Here is a 22,543-nt window from a genome sequence, read left to right on the forward strand (position 1 = left end):
GGCCACATGTACTATATCCATTTTGAGCAATATAATTAGGGTTTTTACTACTCTTAAGTATAACGTCTTAGTGATGAGTTGATGATGTAAATCATTATTTAACTTAGAAGTAAGATCACATTATAATTCCAAGTTATGGTATAATGTGTAACATTTCATCAAGGCTTGGAGAAAGAAGTTATCCATCTTTGTTATCTATCAATTATTCCAAATTAGTGAATAATTTTAGTGGTTGCTAGAATATGATGCTAGCTTAGCTTGATATTTCATTTGTCCCATAATATCTTCCAATTCTCAGTTTTGACCATTATTTAAAATGTTTCAAGTTTTTTCATAGAAATATTAATTGATGCAGGTGAACTGAAACTTAGCTATGTAATCGAGTTGATTAACATTAATATTGTAGAGTTAATCTTCTTAAATTATACGGTACATATTTTTTTGGGACATATGTACATAGTATATTTCATATCATGTGAAGTAAAATGTCACTATCGGGCAAACAAATGATCATCATATAAAACTGAGCAAACAACCTTGCATTATGTAGGTTTGCTAACTTGCTGATATAGAATATACGTAGAATATGCTCCTCTTATATAGGTTTAGGATACACGTAATCAGTTGTAAGATATGTCGATCAACAAGATAGTTGCAATCTTAAGCTAGCTACGAGCTGCAACAACTAATTAGAGTCGTCCTATATACGAGCTATATATGGTCCTACCTTATGAACCATCTAGTGTGTACATGTAACAAAAACCCTGAAGAACATTTATTAGCTTTTATCAATCTAAATGCCAAAAAAACATGCACAGAAAGTCAAGCAAGCAGTATCCATCTATTTGGCATTGCATGCGTAGGTTATGGGCAATCATAAATTGCGTCTGATCTTTTGCAATGATAGCTTAGGTCGGAGTGTTTATATAGCATTATTAGTATATGTATCAACTAATAATCATCTAATTTGGTAACACGTTATAAATTGGTGGTTTGACATTTATAAAGTTTACTTACTATATTAGAAACAAATCATTATGTATGGCTCCTTAAAGAGAATGTGGAGTTAGTTGGTATCTTAGTTAAAAAAAAGAAAAAGAAAAGAAAAGGTCCTTTTGGAGAAATGGGATAGAGCTTATATTAGCTTCTTCATGAGAATAAACATGGTATGATTGCTCCATGAGACAATGCATATGATTATGTAATGTTGTACTTATCTTGTATATACTCGATTTGTCTAGCTTATACTAGCTCAATCGAGTTAACTGTTACAACACAACGAATAATAATATGTTTGATATCTCTATTCTATATTAACTGTCGCTTTTAAGTTTTGAGATCAAATATTTTTGAATATCAATTTCTCTATGGATAAAAGAATCAATGATCAATGTGAATATATATTCAACTAAAATGTTAAGTGAATTCACATGTAACGTAAGAATTATCGGTTAATGTTCAGATAGAGTACATGTAAGGGACAATAGATTTACTTTGGAATTGAGGGAGTAAAAGATTTCCATGGTTGTAATTTGATTACTCCAGAGTATAATACAATACTGCTAGCTGGACCTTAATAATAAAGTCAAAATTTCTTGAAATCTTCGAAGCTTTAGAAAGAAAAAAGACAAGCTTGCGACAAGCAACATCATCAGATATATATGGTAGAAGTGTGAAAATTTAAAATTTATTAATATATATTCTGATTTGATATACTATATGCAATGAATGTTAGAATTAAATTACAAAATTTACGATAATAAGAAGCCTCTTTCAACCACTAGACCTAATACTACTTGATACGAATTAAGAACTTATGTATACTAGTAATATGTTTAGTACTTTAGTTGTTTACATTATAGTACTATATATAATCGAATAGATATGTTTATTTTTCTTTTTGACAAAAGACATATACATAAATAAGTGAAAAATTTGTTAAAAATAGCTCTTAATATACAACAACTAAACAAATTCCTTAAAAAGAGAGAAAAGAAAGAACTTTAATGATTAACAGTGAGTCCAACTAAATGACATCTCATCATTAACATCGTTAATAGGAGAACAATCAAGCGGAAAAAGTGGTAAAATAAAGATGCAAATCCCTGAACCAATTAATTAATTATTTTGATCAATCTTTGATTAGTTTATTAAAGCAACGACATCTTGTCCTTTGTTTCTTCATTACTTTGGACTTAATTGTCCACTTACTTTATATTAAGATCATTTTTTATTTTTTTAATACTATACTAATTCTACTTTTATGTACCCATTTTAAGAGTATTTATCTATGTCTCTCTTTATTATTTATCTGGGGTCTTATTGATAGAGCGCATTTATATATTAGTTAGTATAAGTTGTATAACTGTATATGAAATGATATTTAAAGCAAAAATAGTTTCTAAAAGAATTGAAAAAAGGAGCATAATGATAATTAGTATGGAGTATTCTCTAGTATTTCATACTCAGTAGTAAGGGTCTGTTCACATTTACTTAATTTCAGTTCAGTTCAGTTCAGTTTAGCTCTAATCAGTTCAGTTCAGTTCAGTTCAGCTCCAATCAGTTCAGTTCAGTTCAGCTCTTAATTTTCCTCTCTCATAAAATATTCATTTCAGCTCAATTCAGTTCAGTTTAGTTCAGTTCAGCTCCAATCAGTTCAGTTCAGTTCAGTTCAGCTCAGTTCAGTAAATGCGAACAGACCCTAAGTTTAGATACGATAAGAAGTAGGTAAATATAATATAGAACGTACCCTAACTTTAAATTTATTATTCGTAATTTAGATAATTTACTTTCCTCCAATCCACAAAAACATTTTTTACATTCTATATAAAATATCAAAACTAATGTTTCGCATGATTTAAAAAATTATGTGTATGTACGGTACTACATTGAAAAATATCCTCTAAATAATTAATAAGTTTATAAAATATGAAAACAAATTATGTACACATGCAGTCTGGATTTGGGATCCATAAAATCATGAATTATTGTGATTTTGAAAGCTTATCATCAATAATACACCATATAATTATAATGTGATGTCTTTCAATTAGTTGAATTATTATTGAAAGTTGAGCATCCTCGTCGGACTTACAGTGAAGTCATATGCCTTAGTGCTTTATCATTAAATACAGTTCAATTTCCAGGCAAATGCCAAATCTAGTACATCTTACAACTATAGTCTAAACTGTTACGTTGAGGTATTAGCACCATACATTATTTGAATGGAGTATTAATTTATTCCTCTTCCTGTGTTAGCGGTTTTAAATTTTTTATGATATATAATTGGGTAAAACTACTAACGGAACACCAATAGCTAGATTTTAATTTCAATTATATTGTTATGCACGGATTTGCATTATTGTAATCTATATATTGCGCTGGGTTAAGTTATACCATATAAACATACCCAGCGTCCTAACATTAGGGCTACAACTAGTGCGTTGTATGTTTGGACCTGTTTAAACTCGATTTTAATATAATAATATATATATACACAGAGTTATACAGAATAAGTAGTTATTTGTATAAAGCTAAAAGAATATACTTCGTATATAACCATTCTCTTGTCTTTCTCAAGTGTTCAACATGCATCTAGATCTGTATTAATTTTGTTATTGCACTTAGCTAGTGAGGGAGCAGGAAAAGAACACGTTGACTAATTAATTTGTTTAATCTAATTAGGCGGTTTCGTTTCTTTCACATAATCTATCATTATGTCTGTAATCACCTTACACTTAATTGAATAGCAAGTTACTTTCTAGACATACATGGATATAGTTTATATTAGTGAGAACAACATTCACTATTATTACTAAGTGCTTATTAGTGCATCTACTCACAAACAATTCACAAATTTCTAAGGTTTTAGATATGTTTTTTTAAGCTTACAATTGTTTAATAATCTTAAGAGAAAAAAGAGTGGAATGTTGATGTAACACCTAAATCAAATCCCTTAATTCTAGCTCATTAGTAGTTAAAGTGTATTATTCTCAATTTTTTTTAAGTACACAATGACAATGAATAAGTTAAGATGAGATTATGAAAGTCCTGATAATATAAGGGCCTGTTCTCATTGACTGAACTCAGCTGAACTGAATATTTCATAAGAGAAGGAAAATAGAAGCTGAACTGAACTGAACTGAACTAAATTGAATTTCAACGTAAGAGAACAGACCCTAAGTTTACATAATACTCTGTATAAGTTCAAGTAAACATATGTAATTAGTTAAACCGTTCTCTTAGGCTTCTTTGTCAATATTGGGATGAAATTTTTTATGTTTTCATTTCGTTGCTAGTGATCATACATATAGTTATGCATTTTCTATAAGTAACAAGAAAATAAATACATACAAGTAGATGTTTTCAAATAGGATAATGTATACTAATTATAAATAAATTATAAAATATATTAAAAAAAATAGTTATTTTTTGGTGTTTAGAGAAACAAAAGGGCGGGGTGAAAATCAATCCCAAGACTTAGGGTCTGTTCTCATACGTTTATTTTCAGTTTAATTCAATTCAGCTCCTAGTTTCCTTCTCTTATAAAATATTCATTTCAATTCAGTTCAGTTCAGCTCATCCAGTTCAGCTCAGTTCAGTTAATGAGAACAGTCCCTTGAAACCGATAGGAAGTCTAACTATTTAACCATTTGATCTATTTCTCACTCTTTAGAAAAAAGAAATATAAGTGAATTGATACTCATTTCATAAAAGCTCATTATATTCCATATTTATCACAATATAAGTGGATGCATGATTATTTAAAAACAATGTTAATATATGAACCCTATCAAACACGTATATGGTCAATATACTCAAATCCACCAACATACTATTCTCTTTATACATTCAACCGAGTTGATCTAGATACACATCAACTATTCCAATTCAAAATTCCAATCCACAAATTAAAAAGCAAGTGCATCTCTCATCATCTTCTTATCTAGGGACCTCCATTTTAAATAATTTGGTATGTGAAACTATTCCAACTTATCACAACTCTTCACCATATAATATGACATAAAATAAAGGTGTAATAATATGAGAAAAAAATTGGCCACAAGAGAACTCTAAAATGCCCTCTTTTATTTGGTACTATTGCATCTTCTTTTTAGTGGGCAACTCTTTTGATTTAAAGACAAGTGCCCCAAAAATAAAAATAACAACCCATTTTGAATGGACTTTCGTCACTCCAACTTCAAATACGATGCCGTTTCGTACAATCACATTCAATTGCCTAAAAGGCTCAAATCTTTAGTTGATGCTACGGCGGGAAAAACAATAATTAATTTATAAAATAAAATAATTAACATTGTATTTTGTGTATAGCGGATCGTTTGTAAAATAACAAAATAACTTAACACTGACCGAGTAAAACCCCTATAAATTTGTAATATTAACCGAATAACCACTGTAATATTATATGAGTAACCCTTATAACACTGATCGGGTAGTCCTATTAACAGTAACAGAGTAATCTCTATGACACTTATCAAGTACCCCATTAACACTAACAACATAATTTCAATAACAATGACCAAGTAATTCTAACTGGTCACATATAAGAATTTGTAATTAACTTATTAAATAAATAAATAAAAGCAAAAAAATAAAGTTAAAATAAAAGCTACTCAATTCAATAAAGCTAGCCTATATATAAAAAGAATTTGCAGAAACAAAATCATAAACAGAAACAGAGAAAACTTACTTATAACTTGATCTTTCACACTTTCTCTCTCCTCATTTTTTTTACCCCAGATTACCAAATTGTCTTAATCGCCGAAAGTGAAAAAGAGATAAATAAATTGAGCTGAATGAGCTGAAAAAGGTTGATTCTTGAAGATACTTTTACAGAATTACTGCATAGATCTCTGTTTTCTGAATGGCTCATTCTCTCTCCTCACATTGCAATTCTTGATTTCTGGTAATACCCAATTCTAATTTACTTCATTTTTTGCAATCACTTAATTTTCATGTTAATTACCACATTTTTGCTTCTGGGTAGTTCAATTTTTGTTTGATTTGCAATGCATGTTGCATTCATGAAGTTACTCTGTTTCTGGGTTTTGGGTTTTTAAGTATTTATGATTATGATGTTTAATCTTGTTTTGAGTAAGAATTATGGTATTATTTTGTGCTAATATGATCTGATACCTTTCTGGGTGTTTTGGGTTTTACTGATTTTGGGGTAAAGTTTCAATGGCTTGCCATCTGTTTTTTTAGATTCTATTTTTTTTTTAAATAATAATAATGTTGATAGAAATGACAAAAAAAGAATCTAAAATATCTTTTGAATCATAAAATTTGTTACAGTAGATTTTCTCTCCAGGTAAATTGGGAAGAAATTTTACTGTTTTTGTTTTTTGTTATGAAAATGGCTAACATTTGTTAATGTAGTGAAATGTGAATTAAAGGGAATAATTTTTATCACACTAATAATGTTTGAAGATGAATTAGTAAACCCATGAAATTATTATTTTTAGAAGGTGTTCCTTGAAAGCATCTCACCCAATTTAGGGAAGTCATTGGAAGTGCCTTATAAAGTAAGCAACTACATGAAAATAGTGGTGTAGGATAAAAGCTTTATCAACTAGGAAACTATTCTTGCATACCAAATGTATTTTTTTCTTGTGAAATTGTTATATAACAATGTTTTGTTTGAGATTTTTATGATTAGGTTGATGATATGCATGATATGCTCTTAGGTAAGCTAGGGCTTAAGAATATTGTTCAATGAGTCTTGATTTTCGTCTTATTGTACTAGTTTGATGTAATAATTTGTCATTAATTAGGCTCTTAATTGTGTATGTTTGTAAGGAAATTCTATGTTTTAGGTAACATTAATTATGAACCTCATTCGATTTTGCTAGATCAAGAGAAGGGGAGTTGTGGAGGAATATATTGGAGTCTTATTTCTTGCCTTGATGAAATATCAGATGTGAAGGAATTGTTGCAATGGCAATGGATATGGAGAGTGGTATGAGCACGAGCACTGCCACCGCCACCCCCACCACCACCGCCATCATCACCGTGAAGGAAAAGTATCCTGGAGTAATCAAAGACGGGTCTTGGTTTGCCCAATTTCGTTATGGTTGTAATCCATGGATGGCTAGATATGTATATGGATTCATTTTCCTCATTACAAATTTTCTAGCATGGGCTGTTCGAGATTATGGCAAAGGTGCAATGAAAGAGATGGCAAGTAAGTCATTCTTTTGATCCTTTCTTTTTTCTTCATTATTAGGGGAATCAATTTGTGTCCAAGTTCAACTAGCAGCATAATTTGCCCCTTTTATTCACCTCAAACACTAATAGTATATCGATTTACATTAAGAATGTCCAATAAAATCTTATGTAAAAGCATAAATTCGAGCTATAAACAATAATCAATTCATCTGAACGCGCAAACATGCTGGCTTGTATGAAAACTATTTATGACTTCATTCTATTCATCTGAATTTTATCTGAATTAGATTAGCTTTGTGTCTCAAACTTGGCTAGGCCTTATCTAAACATTTTGGCCCTTGTGTGAACTTACTTTTACATTCAGTTACTCTTTCAATTGAAATGTCATGAAATAGCTGAAGACATATGTGATCTTCAAACTTCATACCAAGAAATTTTCTAATCCTTTAACCTTTATGTGTACACAGGATTGAGAGGATGCAAAGCCGGTACAGACTGCTTGGGCACTGAAGGAGTATTGCGCGTGAGCATGGGATGTTTTGTATCCTAATCAACCTCTTTAGCTTCTTAAAAATTATATAGAATTTGAGAATGTTCATTCTTCTTGCTTTGAGTTTGTCTAAACTATTGTTTTCCTTAACCACAAATTAGTTGTTTTTCTTCGCAATGTTCCTATCCACTGTCGGTACCTCAAAAGTGCATGATCAAAGAGATACTTGGCATTCAGGCTGGTGGTCTGCTAAATCTAGCATGTTTTTTGTGCTTATGATTATTCCATTTCTCCTTCCAACCCCAATCGTTGAGATGTATGGTCAGTGCTCTCAAATAACTTTTGAACTACCTTGTTTTCACAATTCACATCTATGTACTCTTTTTGCCAAAAACTTATCATTTTTTTTTCTGTATGCAGGAGAGATCGCGCATTTTGGTGCTGGGTATATATCTTGTGCCTGTATAAGTAATTTGTGTATCGAAATATTTTTATTGAACTTTCCTTATTCTTTTCTTTATGTTCTTACAGGATCTTTCTCTTAATTCAGCTTGTAAGTGTGATTAGTTTCATTTTCTGGCTGAATGATAGTTGCCAGTCAGAGAAGTATGCAGATAGATGGTGAGTACGATTTTTTTGATCTTTTGTCCTCATATAACAAGTAGAGATCATTAGATTGTTCTTAATATGACCACAAGATCATTTTGACCTGTGATCCTACACTGGGGGGAATGACAAAGGGGAGTGTTAGTAATCTCCCCTGGAGGAACAAAAACGAAAATCCTGTCAATTTAAAAAATGCACTCCTTAGCTTCCTGGTGGCATTGAAGAAATATTTTTTAACATATATGCTTGCTTTTGCAGCCGTGTCCATATGATGTTTACTGCCACCACCGCGTATGTTCTAAGCATAGTTGGGATAATTTTGATGTACATCTGGTATGCACCAGAAACATCATGTCTCCAAAACATTTTTTTCATCACTTGGACTCTCGTACTTCTGCAGTTGATGACAAGCGTCTCCATGCAACCTAGAGTAAGTTATTCAGATAAAGAATAACTAATGCTTGGAACAGTAATACAATATCTAATGCATCTAATATCATAGCTTATTTCCAAATTCTGCAGATCAGTGCTGGATATCTGACTCCTGGGTTAATGGGACTTTACATTGTGTATCTATGCTGGGGTGCAATCCGAAGGCAAGCCCGATATCTTAGTATATAGGTTACTTCTGATTACCAAACTTGTGCTTAAAACTCGTGTTCTTACACAATTACATTGTTTTGTTTACAGTGAGCCTCCAGGAACGAAATGCAACAAGAGGTCGGAAGGTTCAAATCAAACTGACTGGCTTACCATCATTGTAAGTTATCAAGAAATTCTTGACATCTCTAAATGACAATTTCAGAATAAAACTGCGAGTTATAAACTCAAAATTAAAGAAAACAATACTAAGTTTTGTTTGTTCATGCAGAGCTTTGTTGTTGCACTACTCACCATAGTGATCGCAACCTTTTCAACAGGCATTGATTCCCAATGCTTTCAGGTCATTATCTTCTCTCATTTTCCCTTAATTAGCCGGAATCAATAGCTATTAACTTGAAAATAACAAAACAATAATGAACATATGCAGTTCAAGAAAAAAGATAAACAACCAGACGACGATGGTATTCCATATGGTTATGGTTTCTTCCATTTTGTTTTTGCGACTGGAGCCATGTACTTTGCAATGTTGCTCATCGGTTGGAATACACATCATGCAATGAAGAAGTAAGTTTTCTTCGGTTATTTTATTTTTATAATGTAGTTTTTCTTTAAGTTGTTTTCTTACAATAACTTGCAATCAACAATACTTTGATCTTGAATTGGAAACAAATAAGTAAAAAGAGTTTGTAGTGACATTTGATTGACCTTAATGATATTACAAGTAAGCTTTATACATCTCATTTGTTACAAAACCTACCTTAGTAGGACAAACGATGGGTGTAATTTTATGAGGGCGGACTTGCCCTAACAATTTTTATAAACGTAATTTCATGCGACATAAATCTTTTATTAGGATGTAAAAAGATGACTTGTTTAACGGTTAAGTCATGACTTATTGCGCGTCTCACTTAAGACAAACAGGTCCGGAATCAAACCATTGTTCAAATTTCAAAAGAGACTAATGCTTGTTTTGCAGGTGGACAATTGATGTAGGTTGGACAAGCACTTGGGTCAGAGTAGTGAATGAATGGATAGCAGCTTGTGTATACAGTAAGTATCAGAACGGCAGAACCCTTGACATTGTCTTAATTTCTGTGTTTTAAATAATTCTTTTTCCAAAAAAATACTACGTATAAATATTCTTACAAAATTTAAAAATTAAAAATCATGTTTTTGATGCAGTATGGATGCTTGTAGCACCAGTAATACTAAAGAGCAGACAAGCAGATGAATTCCCCTGAACAAAAAAACAGCCTTATTTATTCTTTATCAAGACAAGATCTGCCCATCTAAAGCTGTCTTCATTTGACATTGACAAGAGAAGAAAAGACAAATATCAGAATTCTGGAGGAATTTGACTATTTGTGTTGGCAATTGGTATATATACAGCTCGTGGGGGTGTTCAAAATTACCCGACCCGATTGACTCGGTATACATACAACTATACAGTATCAGTAATTTGTACTCTCCTTGTGACTGATGAAATGACTCTAGTACAAACTACAATTCTACAAAAGGGTTTCCTGATGATTTTTGTGATATCACAATATTCATTTGTACATAGGGTGCTATATTTATTCTTATTTAGAGATGAAAGAAAAATATACATTTAGTGTTAGGTGTTACCAAAACAATTTTGATCTCCCTTTCTTTTAGAAGCTTAGATTTTCTAGTATGGGATGAGAATACATGTAAGTCTGATTCAAGAAACCGAGGATGCGCATACCAAAATAAGCATTAATGATTTAAAGATGGTTAGGAGGTGCAAGATCTCTCAAAGTCATCAAGCAAGCCGGGGAACAAACCAAAGATCAGTAGTGACAATAAAATTTTCGAAAAACTTCAGTAATGAGAAATCTCAGCTGTTTATCCCCTGCATACGGAAGGATGTGTGATTCTGAAGGGCGTAATGGAAGCGAAAGGCGAGGAATGTTGGAAATAAAGAAAGGAAATTCAAAGGGTCATATATGGGCGCCCGACCGAGCGAGACCCGCCTGATCGGGCGCGAGAAGAGTCGTAAAATTCTGGAGTTCTGCCGCCCGATCGGGCAAGCCCTACCCGACCGGGCGCGAGAAGACGTCCGGAAAAAGGGAGTGCCCGCCCAATCGGGCGAGCTCCGCCCGATCGGGCGCGTGTTTGTCCGTTGGACTCCAACGGTTCCCTTAGATTCCTCTTCTTGTTTGATTTCTTGTAACCCCCCATTTAAGAGGTTGATTATGGTGTTTTTAATCACCATAATATTTCTGATTTTTTTTTTGGTTCATAGAAGATTCCTCCGTGATCTTTCATCTTCTTTATTCATCTTTAGAAATTGGAGGATGTTTTCTGATTTTGAGATATACAAGAAATACTTATCAAACACAAGTTTGCTTAAACACATACTCTATATTGGGCATAAGTTACTTGGCTCCAGCCTTCCACCCAAAAGTGCCTTTGTGTGGAAGTGGTGTGTTAACCTTAGGAAACGTGCCAGCGAATACAATAATGCACCCCGGTTGCGCCAGAATTTCGTTTTCAAGTCAGTGATTTGCATCACGACACACCGTACTCTTTCATTGTCTCAAGATCATCTTTTCGATCTTCTTATTTTAGAATATAGCCTTGAAAATACTTCTTATATTACAACAAGGAATAATGAGCAGATTTCAATCTTAACTGATTCAGAAAAGATCTGCAAGAGTGCAACTTAGTTAAGTCTAGAGCGTTGGGATCGCATGACATCTCCTCACTGCAAAATGATGTTAGAACAATAGGAAGCTCTTTCTCCTTTTGCTCGCTGATATTTGTTAGCGAAGAAAATAATGTTAGTCCATGAATTTGCAGGAAAGGCTGAAGCGGTTAATACTCTTTTTACTCCTTGTTCTGTCTTGCTCTTTCTGTTAAAAAAAATAAAGATGGTCACATTCCTGCTATCGTTTGAGCACAAATATGGATGTCAATGAGCAAAACCAAACCAAACTTCGATCAAGCTGTTCACGAAAACATTGGCTCATTGACGTCCCTGAACACAAACAATTTCGGAGGCGGATAACTCTTAAGGATTCAACCATCGTTATGGGGCTGGTAGAGTATTTATTCTACGAGACTACATAATAACACTGTGAGCCTATAACAAAGGTCAGGGCTTGGGGTCGTCGTCTTGCAAGGAAACCCTCGGTCCAGTCGATACCGACTGCAACCAGCCAACAATTCCTTCCCTTCCCATATATATAGTTTAAACCTTGCTCACAAAAAAAAAAAAAAAAAAGTTTAAACCTTTGCCACTGGGTGGATGGCAAGAGTCTAACCAACTCAGGTAACCTTCAACTTCAACCGATAAAGACTGTTCTAGTGGAGAATAATTTATCTAGAGATACTACAAGTCTACGATATTCAATCAAATTTTAACACAAAAAGAACAAAAGAAAAAGAAAAATTTAGAAAAGGTGTGGCTAATATAAGTAAGAATTAAGAAATACTTGTATGTGGTTATTGCACGTAATATTCAGATGCTTCAAAATGGAACACAACCAGAAAGTCTCATATAATGATATGCAAGATATTTATTCAAACAAAACATCTATATTCACATAAATAAATTGGAAAAAAAAATAAAAAAATTTAAAAGGGATACAAAAAGAGTTCTAACAAGCCAACTAAAATATATTTTTCACAAATGGATGCCGCTTACCGGTATAAAAGCAGTAGACTCCAAACTAGGTTACAATAAGATTAAAAAAAAATTGTTACAACTTAGAGTGCAGAAGCTTAGAGCAATTGCCAAAGGCTAATCCATCATCTAAATGAACGAGACTCCAAAAATGGTAAATATGGCAATTCCGCAGTCTTTCATGCTTCTTTTAAATCACAAGATTTACTCTTCGTCTCTTCATATTCTCTGGATGTATTCTACATACAGGTGCAAAATATCTTTGCATGGGAACAAGGCAAATGAACCTACGCCCCAAGACCTCAAAACTTCCTATTTGAGGTGGAGTATTGATGTATCTACTCTACACAAGGACTTAGCGTTGCCACAAAAGAATTGTTTAAGGGGGTGCAGCAAGACGGGTTTTTGCTTTTCAGCCAAATGGGTTCCCACCAAGGGAAGGGTTTGGCATGGCAGCAGCCGGATTCAATGAGGCAAAAGCAGGAACTTCATTACCAAAGCTACCAAATCCCTGAGGCCTGCATAATTAACTCCAATTTCAATGAATGCAATGTGTTTTATAGGAAAGGAAATCGAAAATTGTATAGGAATTCAAGCTACAATCTACACTAGATTTCATATACTTCTAATAACTATAGACAACCATAAAGTGATGCTCAAACTGAAATCTTGATGTCATATTAATAATTAATTTGCATAAATCTACTCATTCAGGAAATGCGATATTGAGCATTAACATAATTTTAAGGTCTGATATAAGTATTCACCTGGATGATGCCATGTTAGGGGGTAATTGCTGGCCCATGTATGTTCCTGGCAATATAAAGCAAATGTTAGAAGCTAAAACAAAGCACATTGGGCCTCCCTATGTCCACAACGACCCACTTTCTAAAGCAACAGTAAAGTAACTCTGTTCCATTTGAAAAACAAAGACAATTTAGATTATGGCTGGAAGACTGGAGGTTGCATTAAATTACCGCCTGGCATGGCTGATCCGAGAGACGGTGCAGCTGGATGCACTGTTGACATCTGAGGAGGAATCGAATTAGCACCTGGCATGGCTGATCCATAAGGCATAGCAGTACCGATGTTGGAAGGATGCACTACGCCTCCTGGAGCCGCTGCATTGGGAAGAGCAGCATGCAAAGTTGACATAGAAGGGAACTGCATCAAAGCATTTGTTTAGGGTTTAAAATTTTCAATACAAAATTACATCCTCCAGTTTAAAGCCACATGTAAAAATCAGATTAGACTTTTTCCTATCTTGATTTTTAATGCATTTACTGTGTAAATAAAATATTTACAACAGTCAGCAATACATTCCACTATTCTAGCACCTCTTCATGGCTACAGGTCAGACACAAAGTGTGTATAGTAACTAACGGCAACAACCAACCCAATTTGAACAATTTGATTGCACAAAAAGCCTACGAATAGTAATGAAAAACATAGCAGTGTCACAGGGGCCTATAGTTTATATTAGAAAAGACTTTTCATTCAATAGAACTAAAACCTTAAAGGTGAGTCAACTTTACAGACAGATCAGTCAATCGACAAAAAGATTGACCGAGAGGCAACTAAATTGTCTAAACAGCAACAATTTGGTAATATCATCATGGGTATATAGGACCTTTGCTTGAGGCCCCACAACAAAAAAGAATATTTTTAGGAATCATCAACATAGTTACAAGTTAAATGCTTAACCGTCCCCACTTCCCACCCTAAGAGGGTACTGGCAAAAAATTTAAATAGGATGACCGTACTTGTTAGAAGTGGGGAACCGGAAATCAACAATTCCACAATGTTAGTGCCAGAAAGCTTTTGTGTATGCAAGGATGATAATTAACAAAGTTGTCCTTGATGCCCACTACAAGGGATTGCAGTGATTTCATAAACTGGGTTGTGAGATTGCAGTGATTTCATAAGAACCACAACTACAAGGGATACAAATCTCCATAGTTAACCTCTGATTAAAGCTCATCTGCTTCACCCAAAAAATTTCAAGTTTATCTAAATTCATCTGAACTTCTATATTAGCTTATGAGTACTTTCCTGTACTTCTGAAAGTAATTTTATAACCAGTTTTGAATTTATGTGAAGAGTTTTAAAACACACACACACACACACACACACACACATAGACGTATGGATAGTAAGGTCAAAAAAGGTTCACGAAGGCAATAAATCCCTCTCAAAATTATCACTTCCTTGATTTGGACATGATAATCACATCATTTCAAGCCCTCGTACATAAGAACGTAACATGATTTCACTATGAACTCAATAAATGAGTACAGACCCCGTCCTCACCCTATCAATTATAGTATAGTTTGGAAAAATGAAAAATTCCGATCATAAAGCATTACTAATTAAGAAAGGTGATAAACATCATACCATAGTATATGCGACTATTTTATAACATAGCATATAAAACATACATGAAGTATCACTCAACAAAAGTCGGCTACTTTAGATGGTAAGATTTTCAGGTAGTCATTCTCAAGACTTGGATACTCAATCCATTTTGATGAATAATAATTGCCTTCTGTGACTCTCTGGAAAACAGAATACAAAAACTACAGGTGACTATATCTACTTTTACTAATGTCCACCCTAAACCTGAATCTTTCCACAATTTCATTTTATTTACTCATTTCTTTATTTTTAATTTTATTTCCACAGTTTGACCTAAATGCACACAAAGAATAGTTAGTTCAAAGTAATTTAATGGCCTACCGCTGCAGGTTGCCCAGAAGATCCTTCAGCATCAAAAGGATTAGATGATTTGTTTGGCTGCGGAAATGTTTGCTGCGGAAATGTTGGCTGCGGAAATGTTGGCATAGACTGCAACATGCACGTACCAAATTAGCATATTTGTAAGCACATGAAAGCATATGTTTGTTTAGTAAAACCTATAAAAAGAGTAATTCAAATATATGGGTTTGACATACCATTGCTGGGTTATACTGCATCGGATATTGCATGCCAGGATACATACCACTGACACCAGGTCGCCAACCAGGAGCTTGATAAGGTGCAAACGAGTATGTAGCAGTAAAGAGATCCTGTAGAGAATTTAAGAAGGCATTATGAGATAATCTACTACTGAACATTAAAAAGATCATAAAAAGCAAGCACATCTATACCGCAGGAAGTTCTCTTCTATCATTGGGTTTAACTTCAACTGTTTGTGACTGAAGAGTTGCAATAACTTGAGAAGGTTGTGCAGCAGGATTGCCAGCCACACCCTGAGTAATTAAGGCAAAATGTCAACAACACGACCTCAGCATCTTTACAGTGAAAAGGTTAGGATTTGTAGTCAATGTTACCTGACTACTAAAACCATTAGGAAAACCTGAAGCCGATTGTGCTGCAGCAGGCTGACCTCCAGCATTATGGGTGAAAGCCTGTTGCTGATGCTGTATCCCATACTGCTGATAATTACCACCATTTGAGGGCAATGTTGGTGGCAAGTTAGAACCAGCCACAGCACCTCCAGATGGGAAAGATGACAAAGTGGTCAATGGTGAGGATGCAGGAGCAGCCCCAGGGAATGCATCTGTTGGTGTACTACCCACAGAAGCAAAAAGCAAATCGCCACTAGTTGATGATGGGAACACGCCATTTGAAGGCATGGGAGCAGCATTGCTACTAGTGGATCCAGATGAATGGCCAGGAATTGGAACTGACAACAACGTAAGAGAGTCCAGTGGATTCGTACTTTGAGGTGCTTGAGACACCTTATCCACCAGAGCACTGTCGAAACAAGCCCAATCATTATCACTTTGAGTACTTGTTGGCTGGACAACCGATTGATCAGCAGTTGATAGCTGAGCTTGTGTTGCAGCAGCAGTCACGGGCGGTTCTGGATCAGCATCAAAATCAATCAATGATGTTTCCTTTTTAGGTTCCACGGGATTTCCATTGCTGGATGCCAAACTACTAGAAGAGGCAGTTCTCTGCAAAATAGATTATTAAAGGTGTTCAGTATACATTGGTTGCAGCAATACAGTATGGTAGGTATAGAGATGCAAAGTGAGCCGTTATTGGCTCTTGGAAGCTCACTAATGCGAAGAGGTACAACATTATGTCAATAGTATCATCACCTGGGTAATTTTAGGGCCATCAACAACCCTGCCGCTATTGGCTCTTGGAGGCTCACTAATGCGAAGAGGTACAACATTATCCCCCAATATCTCCCCAACAGGCCGTACAACAGGAAGGCTGGGGACAACAGAATCCTTTTGGCTATCAGGCGACTTGATTTCAGGCTTACCCTCCCCATCAGAACTATGACGATCATCAGATTTCCTCCCATTGGAAAACCTGTCTTCCCGTCGCCAATTATTGATAATCCCAGGGCGGACAGGACTTCTCCCATAGTCACTGTGCCTCTGGTTGTCTTGATCATATCCTGGACTTCTTGCATCATAGCCAGGACTTGACCTGCCACTAGAACGGCGTTCATATCTATCATCGTACGGTGGGCTTCGAGATCCACTCTGATATGCATCCGATCTCCTATTTTCATTTGGTTCTCCTTTGTCACCCTAAGAAGCATACAAACCAAGATTTAAACAATACACAAGGGAATGCAACAACATATTACAAAAATTATTGTCAGACTTCCTTCAAAGAAACACCACCTAACCTAAGCCAATCTTTTATCTTCTAAAACACCCCAGGGGCCCAATATCCCACCCGGCAAGACATCAAGATAGACAAAGTGCTAATCCTACCCCTGACCAGCCAAATTTACAAGAATATGTTAGTCAACATGTCAGAGAATCTAACCAGCTTTCCACGAGGAGGTCTGTCGCTGCCCCTTTCACCACTATATCTCCTATCCACATACACATGCTTGATAAAGTCCCGAAGTCTGTCCACGTTGCTGCAAGGGAGTAACATAAATTAAGAAATGACCAGGATAAAAAAAAAATAAAAAAACATAGTGAAAACTTGTTATTTTCAGCATGCAACAGTCCTTTCATTCCAAAGATAATGTCCTAGTAGTAGGAGTTGAAGTTAATAGGATGTAGCCATTCGTGTATCAGCATTATGTAACTGGAGAAGATGAAAGTGAGAATATGCATTTAACAAGGAAAGATGACAATAAGATTGGACAAACCAAAATAGCAAAGAAAACATTAGAACTGCTCACAAGCTGAGTCAAACTCCAGCATGACCTGATTTTTATTTTATTAATACCACCAAAATTGGCCGAATCAAACTACATTGACTAGGCTTGAGCTTTGCTAGTAGAAAATTTTCAAGTTTTGCATCATCTCATTGAGTTTGAGCTTGGCAAGATAACAATGTTCAAATAATATAATAAAGTACGTGATTTTCTTTTTCTCCTTCCCTCTAGGGTAATGTTTGACTAGAGAAACTTGTGCTAAGAATTACCTTTTCTTTATAAGTTTAAGCTTTGGAGGTAATGGGGCATAGCCGTATAGGACATGAAACAAACTCACAAAATTTGGAAGATATGTATTATGTTTCTTATATTCACAAGCAGAATTCAAGTGATATTGAGTTGAACTCATTTCGAACTCAAACTATCATATTCAATTAAAGCCCTGCTCATTCACAAAACCAGTCAAGACAAGTCAAGCTTCTTTGCAATATGAGTCCAAACTGTTTGTGAGAGGATCTATTCGTGGCCATCCCTAGAGGACCAGAGGATAGAAGGCACTATCAGAAAGAACAGAGGGAATATTTCTTTGTTTCCACTATGGTTCATAGATCATTAGGAAAAAAAAAAAAAGTGGAAGCTCTGTAAACACTGTGGAGACAATCGCCAACCCAGGAAGATAGTATAACAAATACTTCTCGTCCCCCACCCAAAAAATGGCATTGATCACAAATAAGATTACACTTGCACAGTCCAGTAAAACCAATAAGAACTCACCTGCTATCAGGAGCAGTTTGCCGCTGAGGGTCCCATTCTTTGAAGTGTATTTCCTTTGCCCGCTGTGATGATAATAGGTGGTATAAGGACCTCATGAGAAACCTCAAATGATCCATGAGAGAAGAAAAAAAAATACCTCATTTCCTCCAGCTTGAAGTGCAGCAATTTCTTGCGGTGTAAATTTGGCCATTGATACTGACTTTACTCGGTGTGTGAATTCACGGCTGAAAAAATTTTACATTGGGCAGAATAAATAAAACACCCTTGTTGCACCTCTTGACTCAACAAGAGCAAAAATACATAAATGGAGAAGATAAACCAAGCATCACTGCTGAACAAAGGAGCACTTACTGAATCCCACCACAAGTAGTGCAAACAAATGTCGAGAAAGTGATGCAAACATATTGGGGACCCTGGTGGAAAAATAGAAATCAGTACATTACTACACATACAAAAGTTTGTTCCTTGGATGAAAATCTTTATAGATACATAGAATTTACATAATCAAAAGAACATGATTAAAATCACAATTCCAATACAGCCAATTGAAAATGAGAAACAAATCAAACTGAGCACACCTCCAACAGATAGAAACTTAAAGAGATAATCTTGAAGCCTGCTTTCTTTGGTATAAGAAGCATGTGAAGTATAAAAATGAATCTTACAGTATCTTGGCTCAATGGTTAATATTGAATTCCAGCATGCAACAGAATATAATTCAACTCCCAAATCTTTGGAGAAGTAGCAACAAATCCAATGGTTATGCATACCGTAGATGATTGCCTAATACTCCCTCAGTTACACATTATAATGGATGGATAGAGTTTATTTTAAGCTATTACCAATGTATAAATATGCTCAAGGGTCAAGGCAATAGCGATTTTCCTGCACCTCATTGAAGTGAGACACACTTAATATGAAGTGGGAACATATCTTGGAAAAAAGCTGTTTGACTCACTAAGATCACTTACTTAGACCCAAAAATTAAAAAAAAAAAAAAAAAAAAAAAACTACCTCCGTTACATATTATTCACAACAATTTGACATAAAGTAGAGAGAAAAAATGTCTAATCGTTGCACATAAAATGTAACGGAGGTAGAACATATATGTACCAAAAAAAACTGCTGCAACGCATACACCTAGGTGCGCCTTTTTTAGATATGGGTCATTTCTAATTTACCCGTATGGTTACAATTAACTTTATCTGCTTTTCGACATTTGACATTATGACCCACAATATTACATTACTTCTTCTCCATTTTTTCCCAATACCTTATGCTATCATCTTTTACTTACAACATTGTAGACAATATATTGTAAAACTTTTTCTTACAACAGTTCACTACGTAAATTACTTTTTTTTTTTTCTTACAACATACAAATACTTACATTACTTTATTATCAACTTTTTTACAAAATGCTTCCACTTTTCTCTTTTACTTTCCAATCTTTTCCTTAGTTCTTATGAAATGTGTTAGTGTAACCATAACAATGAAACGGAAAGAATATTACATAACAAGATGCGAACACAGAAGGTAGGTAGACAGCAGTCACATCACTAATGAATCACACAGCCAGATCCTAGGTTATTCCTCACAAGCACACATAAATGTGAAAGTTGAGTAGGAAAACAAGTCAAGTTGAGGCATAAGTGCAGAACACACAGGCCAAAAATTACACTCCTGCCAACCATTTAGTGTTCAAACTATCAAATATTCGATTGTATGATAAAGCCCCCAAAGAATCATAATAGAAACTAAACTAAAATAAGTACTCCTAAATATTACTTATAAGAAACTGGACATCCCCCCCGTATGGAAAAAAAAACACATAATCACTCTCCATATAGAGCAACCTAAACATTCAAAGATGTACAAAGACAAGAACACATATTTGTGTTCTTTCCATAATGTAGAATTTAACATGTCATACATGAGGTCAGTTCACAACAGATCTAACATGTGATCACAACGATAGTAATGACCCCAATACAACTTAAATAATAAAGAGGTCATGTATAAGGTAATAAGTTGCTACCTAGATAAACAAATACTTCGTATTATATTTTAAAGAACGTACAATCATGTACAAATGTTGGTTTGGCCTTAAGCATTTATCATCAGAAGTTAGTATATATTCTCACGTCAACTACTATTTTAAGGGCTAAATTTGAATTATGGAGTTCAAAGGATAGTCCCTCTTCCCCTACTCCATATTCAACGAGATTTCTATAACAAATCAATAAGTAATGTCACTCCCCATCCAAAGGGAAATTCCTAGTAACTTTCCAAGCATGTCGAGAATTGTATTTAATGAAGTCGTGACCTAAAGATTATGCCAACAATCCTATGTTGCAGAACTACCAAATAAAGTTCATAGAAAATACAGTTACCTCCTATTTCCTCCACCCATTATCATCCATCCTCATAACCATCCTTTTATCACTACTCACCAAAAATATACCAACGAAATAATCCACTTAGTTTCATATACCAACACAATAAACCAACGATTTGCAAGTCCTTAATACACGTACGTAACCGTAAAAGGCGCCTAATAACTAAGTAACTACTCATTCTTGCCGTGTAGTGCTAATTGGAACTCTCAGCATGCAAAAGACATCAATCTCCACACTAAATTTCCTAAGAACAATCGATACAAGTAGCCAATTTTTCAATTTCCTAGCTAATCAGAACAATGCAAAAGCCTAAACCTCTTCGGCTCGAACAACAAAACAATTGCTACAGTATTAACAATCAGCATTCATCCATTTAAAAACAGTTCCCAAACATATAACTGTATCAATTTCAAGCAATTTCACTACTCAAATAACATCAAACATTACCAAAGTATTGCAATTAATACACTTGCGATTTCCAGGTTGCTTCAGAAGACCTCGTATAATCTTCTCATTCTTCTCATCTTCTTTCCGATTCGCCATCTCTCTCCAATTCAATCACTGCAACATAGTCAAACTCATAATCAAACTCACCACAAAAACAAATTAAAACTGAAATCAAACATAACAAAGTGATCAAACACAAATTAAACTTCAAAAACAAGATCAAATACCTAAACCTTAGATCTAAAAACAAAGTCAAATTCGATTCAAACACAAGTCCAGTAAAATCACAAGAACCCTAAAAAATCAAGCAAACAATAGCAAAAACTGACCTGAATCGTTGAAGTGAAGGTTTGTATCAATGGAGGAGAGAGAAAGAGGAGGAGAAGCTGGTGAAGTTGATGCCGACAGTGATGATTAGTTGTCGAAGAAGAAGGGTGGAAAGTGAAATATATTTGATAATTTGGGAAAATTATTTGCAGAGGAGAGAGAAAAAAGAGGGGAAATTTACTCAATAAGAAGATTCATTAATCCAAAAATGAAGAATAAGAATTAATAATAAAGTTATTATATCTATTTAATACAAGTTGTTGAATTTTGTAACTACAGTTTTGGGTTATCGTGTTTTTAATTCGACCATGACTATAGTACAGCTAAACTCTAACTGCACTCTCTTTTTTCTTTAGGTGAATAAATGAAACTAAATAGGGAGTATGAAGTATCAATAAAATCTAAGGAGGAGATCATGTATGTGCTAATGTGCGAGGTATAAAATTTATAATTTATAAATATTGATTATCGGCGTTCATAAAGAAAACCGTATAAGTAATAGGAATGTGTTAGTAAATAGTTGCGGAAACAAATCCTCTAGCATTGAATATCCGGTGTATATTTTGTGATTCTGTATAGAATAAACTAGAATTTATTTTGCAAGTAAATGAATAGGAGTGCAAAAAATAGAAAAAGGAAAAAGATAATTCTCCCATTTAGGAGGAGGAGAGAATCTAGAGGTAATAGTGGAAAATGATTATTTGGTGTCTAAAGTTGACGCAGTATTATTTTGACCATGATATTGCTTGCATGCATGTTGGCTCTATTCTTGATCTTCTCAATCCCCCGTTTTTTACTTCTTACTTACTTCCTCTTTATCACGTTTGCCAATGCAAAACTTTATCGGTTAATAACTTTAATTCTTCATAATTAAATAATATAAAAGTTATATATTATGATAGTACTTATTAAGACGGATTCAA

At 34.4% G+C, this 22,543-nt stretch overlaps 2 protein-coding genes across 3 annotated transcripts; one reads left to right on the top strand and one right to left on the bottom strand.

The window, feature by feature from the left end:
• The first annotated feature begins 5,567 nt into the window (after window positions 1–5,567).
• LOC145635589 (uncharacterized) lies at window positions 5,568–10,491 on the top strand. Of its 2 annotated transcripts, none has more exons than XM_081686896.1 (13): window positions 5,568–5,926; window positions 6,873–7,204; window positions 7,656–7,729; window positions 7,840–7,999; window positions 8,099–8,123; window positions 8,210–8,299; window positions 8,543–8,714; window positions 8,807–8,880; window positions 8,975–9,044; window positions 9,156–9,227; window positions 9,315–9,451; window positions 9,864–9,937; window positions 10,070–10,491. In XM_081686896.1, the coding sequence occupies exons 2-13, from the start codon at window positions 6,958–6,960 to the stop codon at window positions 10,126–10,128; spliced, it is 1,254 nt and encodes a 417-aa protein (XP_081543022.1). In that variant the 5' UTR covers window positions 5,568–5,926; window positions 6,873–6,957; the 3' UTR covers window positions 10,129–10,491. The 2 variants fall into 2 exon arrangements, with proteins under 2 accessions (XP_081543022.1, XP_081543023.1); XM_081686897.1 differs by having other exon boundaries at window positions 6,939–7,204.
• A 1,885-nt stretch (window positions 10,492–12,376) lies between these two features.
• On the bottom strand, window positions 12,377–21,923 carry LOC145635588 (uncharacterized). The gene is made up of 14 exons (XM_081686895.1): window positions 21,623–21,923; window positions 21,294–21,407; window positions 18,799–18,860; window positions 18,584–18,671; window positions 18,448–18,509; window positions 17,331–17,427; window positions 16,643–17,086; window positions 15,866–16,495; window positions 15,683–15,784; window positions 15,488–15,601; window positions 15,273–15,380; window positions 13,514–13,700; window positions 13,304–13,349; window positions 12,377–13,054 (listed from the first exon to the last, which is right to left on the bottom strand). Exons 2-14 carry the CDS (start codon window positions 21,387–21,389, stop codon window positions 12,949–12,951), a joined length of 2,142 nt encoding a protein of 713 aa, XP_081543021.1. The 5' UTR covers window positions 21,390–21,407; window positions 21,623–21,923; the 3' UTR covers window positions 12,377–12,948.
• Window positions 21,924–22,543: the final 620 nt, after the last annotated feature.

Source organism: Chenopodium album, chromosome 6 (genome assembly GCF_948465745.1).
Source record: "Chenopodium album chromosome 6, dcCheAlbu1.1, whole genome shotgun sequence".
NCBI classification, from domain to species: Eukaryota; Viridiplantae; Streptophyta; class Magnoliopsida; order Caryophyllales; family Amaranthaceae; genus Chenopodium; species Chenopodium album.